At 31.1% G+C, this 7,496-nt stretch overlaps 1 protein-coding gene across 5 annotated transcripts in view; it reads right to left on the bottom strand.

Moving 5' to 3' along the window:
• Positions 1-1,378: 1,378 nt before the first annotated feature.
• ajap1.L (adherens junctions associated protein 1 L homeolog) overlaps positions 1,379-7,496 on the bottom strand; it is a 138,301-nt gene continuing 132,183 nt past the window's right edge. For all 5 annotated transcript variants that reach the window (XM_018226104.2, XM_018226106.2, XM_041569407.1 and 2 more), the window contains one exon: positions 1,379-2,806. Coding sequence is in view for 1 of the 5 variants with exons in the window: in XM_041569407.1 (XP_041425341.1) it covers positions 2,785-2,806 (22 nt within the window). In the remaining 4 variants the exon portion in view is untranslated. The remainder of the gene's footprint in view (positions 2,807-7,496) is intronic.

Below are 7,496 nucleotides of genomic sequence, written 5' to 3'. Positions count from 1 at the left end.
TATGGTCGAATATCGAAGGTTAATTAACCCTCGATATTCGACTACCGAATGGAAATCCTTCGACTTCAAACATCGAAGTCGAAGGATTTTAATCCATCGATCGAACGATTTTTGTTCGACGAAAAAATACTTAGAAAGCCCATGGGGACCTTCCCCATAGGCTAACATTGACTTTGGTAGGTTTTAGGTGGCAAACTAGGGGGTCAAAGTTTTTTTTTAAAGAGACAGTACTTCGACTATCAAATGGTTGAATAGTCGAATGATTTTTAGTTCGAAACGTTCAATTCGAAGTCGAAGTCGTAGTTGAAGGTTGAAGTAGCCAATTCAATGGTCGAAGTAGCCAAAGAAATCATTCGAAATTCGAAGTTTTTTTTATTCTATTCCTTCACTCGAGCTAAGTAAATGGGCCCTGAAGTATTTTACATTTCGAAATTTGACCCTTGATAAATCTGACCCTAAGACTACTCAAATAATTTCATTTTAGGTAAAAAAAATAATTATGAGACATAAGATGGCACCATATTTATATGTAATTTAAATTACATAATTAGCTAATATAATATAACTTATATGTAATGTAAATTATATTTTAAAATAATTTAAATTGATGTATTTATAGTTCCACTCTATTTTAAATTACAAAGTCACATTGTTTTATGGTAATGATGCAAACAAGCATTTAGCATGCCATTTGTGTGATTTTGACATTTTATTTCCATTACACATGATTGTTTGGTTATTGACAATGTGGTTAACATATTGATTAGTGTAATTCATGACAGTGTTCTCAGGTACGCCGTGTGCTGCCTACATTTACAATCTTTGATTAGAGACATTTTGCCAATCTACAGTAGGCACTGAATAGATTTAAAAAGGAATCTATGGCTAGAATATGTTATCTGGTCTCAGAAACTGGGTACAAATGCTGTATTTCAAGACAATAATTAAATAAAAGAAGAAGGAACAAAAGAATACACAAATACATTTTGTATTTGAGTCAGCTTTTGGTTATATCTGAAATATTTTGTATTATAAAAAAGCATTTTAAATAAAATGTATTTTATTTATGTACACATATGATCCATACAGGACCTACTGAGGATTTTCATAAAAATAAATCCTATATGAATAAAATAAAAAGTAATGACACTATTTATGTATAATTTAATGTATCCATTATCTGAATTTTTTACATTACACAACCTTTACAGTACTCCGTTTGTGAACATATAACATATTATATATATATATATGTAGAATATTTTATATAAATAAGCCAATTATGCTTCTCATGGCATAAACAGTAAACTTGCCATATTTTACATGAAATAAATGTATTCTTTAATTCTTTTCTTGCCTAATATCACCACAAAAGTTCTCTATAGAAATATCAGTTTTTTATTTGCATTATCTGTAATCTTGATATTTACATGTTAAATAAAAAGTGATATAGTAATTGAAATAGTGTTACTGCACAATCACTTACAACTACAACCAAATGTGTCGAAGAGTACACACAAATTAAAATGCTTCACCAAAATATAAATTTTGCACTATAATACTGATTCATGTCAATAAAGGCAAAAAATGAAAGACAATTATCTGAAGAAACTAAATTATAGTGTTTTTATGATTTTGCTTTAAGAAGTGTGCTTTATTAATAATTTTTACTTGTACATATAATTATATAATAAATAAAAAAGTGTTCTTGCTTAACAGTAAAAACTCACAGTATATGATGTCTAAAATCCCTAATTTCTGGGTTTCCCTGTAGGTAACATATGCCAGGTTTTCATCAATGAAAAAGGTTTGTCTTTTTGATTAGGTTTATGAGTTATCTTCCAGCACTGCTATTACTTAATATGAATAATACATAAAAGTTAGCTCTCATTTAATTATTCAGTTACCCTAAATTAGATATTATTTTCTACATGGCTTGATGGCTAGGGAACATTTGTCTTTTGGAATAGTAATACACATTTTCTCTCTCTTGAAATCGCTTTAACTCTTTGTCACTTTCTGTTCTCGGCAAGATTAATTTACTTTAGTTTTACATTTTCGAACCAAAACATATTCTAAAAGTGGAAGATAAATCAAAACAATCCTTCATCAAAAATATTCTCCAAAACACATTTCATTGCATATACTTTTTGTAGAATTACAGTATTAAAAAAGCAAGCCTTACGTTTATTTCATATTCATTCTCAAATACTGGTCATATAAAAAGTCTTATTTTTTCATGGATTCACTGAATATCATCTGAACATTGATTTTAAATAGTAACAGTGGCATGATTTTTCTCTAAAATGTTGCACAAAATCGAGAATGGTAATGAACAAATTGCAATATAAACAAAATATTAACAGTTAAAAATGATGCTACATCACAAAAATGTATATTTATGAATGGATTTACTGCCTTTATACAACGTTTATGCTCAGAAATAGATCATCAAATCCTTCTATCTGGTATTATTTCAAGCATACTTCACTTAACTTATTTTTTTAATGAAATCTTCCACATCATTTCATGGCACATATTGGTATTATTGGCACAGGTTCAAAAATCACAGTCCAGACCCCAAAAAAATCTCATGGTCAGTCCTTTATTAAAGAATTTCTTTTCAGTGGCTGAAAGTTTTTTTTCTCTTTTATTCCAAAAAAAAAATATTATATAAGGAAAATTACAGTGTCTGTAGGTTAACTTATTTTTTTTATAAAAATACAGCATATAAGTCCATACAGTTTTTTGAGTTCCAATGGTAAACGAAGACACCTGTGAATTTTACAGGTTTACTAATGGAATCCTGTTGAAGAGAAAAAAAAAGAAGACCGTAAATTGTATAATAATCATATCTTACAATACAGGTTTATTTAAAATTCTTTATAATATTCTTTGACCCTTCATTATCAAAATGATATATGCAAAGTCACCAAAATTGCTACTAGAAAGTCGGTACAATAAACAATGATTAATTCAATTACATTTACATGTTTATGACAGCAATGTAGGCATGCAGGAGTAAAAAATATACAATATAAAAAAGGTCTCTATATGAATAAGGAATGTATAAGACCAGGGTATCCTATATTAATGCCCTCTAGTTAATGGCTAGCCAGAATGCATAGGAAAAATAAGGTGTGAAAATAAACTGACATTTTTAAATTATTAAAGTTATTAGTAAAATATTTAAAATATAGTATTATTTAAAAATAATATTAAAAAATGACATATTTAAAATATTTAAAATATATTTTTATCCAAACAATATTATTAATATTATTAATATTAAGCCGTAGCAGTAATATTTGGGCACATTGGTGAAATGATCTGCCAAGGTACTAGCAACACGTACTGGCACATAGTGGCGCGCCGCTTCACATACTTCTTTAGGGCTGAAGGTGTCAATAGATGTACGGACGTGCCAGGACAGTAAACTAAAGAATTGTGCGAGAGCAGCGCACCACTATGTGCCAGTACATGTCTATTGCTAACACCTTCAGCACACAGGCAGCAGTATAGTCCAAGTGGCAGATCATTTCACTAATGTGCCCAAATATCACTGCTACTGCTATGCGATTCCTTGTTTAAATCAGTTAAATGATGTTAATGGTTCAAAGAAAGTCAGGCTAAATAGTCGGCCCCCACACATTTTCACCTCACCAAATCTGTCCCTCGTTGCAAAAGGTTTGGACACCCCTGCCTTATATAGAAGAGTTTAAACATATATAACATATATTGCTTTTCACTAAAGTACAGCTTCTTACTTCCTTCCCATTTAGGTAACACATCTATCTAACACATCTATCTATCTATCTATCTATCTATCTATCTATCTATCTATCATCTATCTATCCATCTAAAGTCCACAAATCATTATGATAATGGTACACCCTTAATTTATGACATAAATGTCACATCTTTCTGTGTTTGAAGTTGTTCAAATCACTTTTATTCTCTACCCCAATTATTTTGTACTAGGCATCCAATTTTATTGTAAAAAAAAGTTGACCTAGCCATGGGTAATGCTTTTGCCCCAAGCTCTCCTATGTATGGACTACTAAGAATGACATTATTTTTGCTATATAGAATGTATCCTGTTTATTAATTAAAACTTGTGTTGCGAACTTTCATGCCAATAATGTTTACCCATAAGGGCCGATTTACTGAGTTCCTCAACTCATTTGTGGTTTTCTCATCTGACTACCTTGGCTTTCTGCCAATTGTTTTCCCCCCAACAAAAAAAAATAAAAAGATTGCCAGTTTCTAGATGCAAGCTTTTTATTATATTGAAAAACCGACTTGGGAAAAAAAGACCATCAGCAAGCCAAGGTATTCAGATGAGAATACCTCCCATGAGTTTAGGAACATGCATATGATTATAGTACCAGAATGCATTAGTAAATCAGCCCTTTAGTGTTTATAATACTTGGCCTAAAAGCAACTGTGCGTTGGACTACCTTTTAAGGGAGTATTTTTTTTCATAGGCCAATGTCTGGCAGTTGATATACTGTAATCAATTCAACACAGCCAAATTCATACAGACATGGAAGGTGTATATTCTATTTCTTAACAAATTGGGTTAGATGTGCTGCATGAGTCAGTCTTTTTCTACCTTCAGTTATGTGGTAATTGGTGAACACCACCCTCCAAGCAAAAAAATCTCTATCTAGTGAAGTAGTATGCGATTAATAATATAAATTATGAAGACATCTGTGACATCTCAGGAATACTCGTTATTTTGAAAAGAGCATGTGCCAGCCTGAAATCATTATGATTTGATTGGATTGCTTTTAAATTGCATGCCTAAGTATTTATATCTGCATATTGGAGTTATAGTTCCATAACATGTCACATGCATTGTCACTTTTTTTGAGAATATGCATGTATTTCTCTTAACAGATTGCATCATTGAACAGTACGTATTTTGGATTTTTTTTTTGTTTTTCTTTTTTTAGGCACTAAAGAAGTTTCACTGTCAGAAATGGAAGCAACTGACTAAATGAAAAAAATGATGTTTACGTCTTAATTTCTATATCGCATTATACAAAGGTCACTAACTTAACAGTTACACTAAACAGGCTGATAGATGAGGTACACTTTTAGAAAGAGGCAATGCTTGGATAAAATACAAATAGTTTACCATGGAAAAAAGAAATCATGAAGCACATTTATGAAAATAAAACTAGGCAATACTGGTGGAGTTCAAACAGTCTATCCCATCTATCAATGTGTACTGTATAAATAAGGTATGCTGCAAATTGATAGGAATACGTAATGCCATTTATGTAAAATGACTGTGATGCAATGATATCCATGCAAGTTTTTGATCATAAATAAAAATTGCATATCCCATAAATTGGACATGGGTTAGTGTAGTCTGAAATTTGGCCCCTGATTTTAAAAATCCCTGCTACGATACAGTGTATCCTGCAATTAGGGATATATCATGGCTACCAGTACTGCAACATTAACATACAACTATAATAATATCAGCATAGCATGAATATTTCCTCACAGTAATGCTGCAGAAATGGGAAACCAGCCTTAGTTATGTTTGAGGAGGCTCTAGTTGTGTTGTCTTACACAATGCAAACTTGGCTCCTGTCACTACATACTTCACATTTGTTAGATATCTTCATGAGAAAATTCATTATATCTCTGCTCCATTCATGAAACAGAAATAATTTAAAAACACACCATATTGTGATAAAACCAGCAATACCATGCCTTAATAATAGGCATGTAAATGGGCTATATAGTTCTTTAAAGATTCAGTTCAGGCTTTTTAACTTTTAATATTATGTCAAAAATTGAATTCAACAAGAATTTTCGTTTTTTTGTATTATGGCGACTGTTTATGAATTGTTTAAATATTGTTCTGCACTCTTCTGTTTGGATTTATCTAGTTGCTATGGTATCATTAACCCTGGCAACAAGTAGTAGTTTTAGACTGATGTATCTACTTGAATAGATTGAACATGTAGATAAGGAACACAAATAGTAACAATATCATTATCATCTCAGGATTAATATGCATTATGTTGCCATAGCTAGTGACAACCGGATAGCATTTTAAATTTCATGCTTACTAAAATGCTTAGTAAAAATAACAGTACCCTTAGATTTACAAAGCTCTTTTTTTGCTGTGTAACTAGTCTTTATGAAGCAGAAAAGAGAATTTCCAAATTCTTAAGGGCTTAACAGTCGACTGTTGGGGCATTAGACCTCAGGAAAGGAAATGGAGGATAACTATCTTTAAAAACTAACTGCTGGGAATAATTTTTGATCCTCTATTTGGTAAATTTTATTTAAATGTGACCTAAGTTTATTTTAACAGATGTTTTCTGTACAATCTATTGGTCCTTTCTCTATGTTTTAACATGGCATCAAGGAATGCTGTGATTTTTAAAGATATCATATCATTAAATACTGTATTTATAACATCTGACTTTACAAATACAAATACATTTCAAATGTATTTAAGTAACTTTTTTATGTTCTCTATATCTTCCCACTATAATCCTTTCAAACTGCCTTTGCTATATTTAGTTTTTCTTCCAAGTGACACACTTGTACATGCACAGTCCCCAAAAAAATAAGGTTTCTTCTCATCATCTCTGAAGACCGCGGCAAAGTACATCAAAGGTCATTTTTTCCCCTGTTCACTTTGCATTCTGGAAGTTGAGCCATAAATCAGCTTTGACTAGTGCTAAAAATGAAGTGTCCTGGATGACTTTCTGAGTGAATAGCAGACAAAAAAAGCACTATACTATTATTTGAATTAAAGTAGAGCTTGAAATAAGTATTTGAATGTGTTATTAATCACCATTTTTGCTTTAAAAGCAAAAATCCACAGGATTAAGGCTGCCTTTTATTACTCTGCTGCTTTTGGAATATATGGTTGTAGTTAACTACTTCTTCTGAAACAAAATGCATTTGTCTGTAGCATTTAATCATGCTTTAATGCTAAATGTAATGATTTAAAGTAATAAGCTCTTTTCATTGTTTACTTACCAAGCACTTGTAGTATAAAAAACTAATTGTGAGAGGCTGCAGATGCTGATCAGAAATCCACTTATTAAGAACTGCAGCTGAGGCAGAAGGTGAGAGGAGTCTATTAGGGAAGAGCTATGCAGTTGTCTGGAATGTAAGTGTCAATAGTCTTGGTTCTCCATCAACAGCATTTTCTATCTGACCATATATTCATTTGCTAAAATATGCATCAAAATGCTAGCTGTTATCGATTAAAGTAAGTAATAGTCTTAGATAATGACATTGGAAAGAGTATAATTAATTCAAGCATGATTGATGTCATTATTTTTGCAGATAGCAGGGTCTATATAAAGAGTTATACATTATTACATTATTAATACTAAAGTATTATAGTTCTATTGTAGCTTCGCTATGTCTGAATTTAATCTATTTGGTTCCATTCTATTAGATTACATAGTTCTCCATAAATCTAACTTTGTCTCAGTGCAAATTCAGAGGCA

Source organism: Xenopus laevis, chromosome 7L (assembly GCF_017654675.1).
Source record: "Xenopus laevis strain J_2021 chromosome 7L, Xenopus_laevis_v10.1, whole genome shotgun sequence".
Taxonomy (NCBI): Eukaryota; Metazoa; Chordata; class Amphibia; order Anura; family Pipidae; genus Xenopus; species Xenopus laevis.
This window is presented reverse-complemented; position numbering and strand designations above follow the sequence as displayed.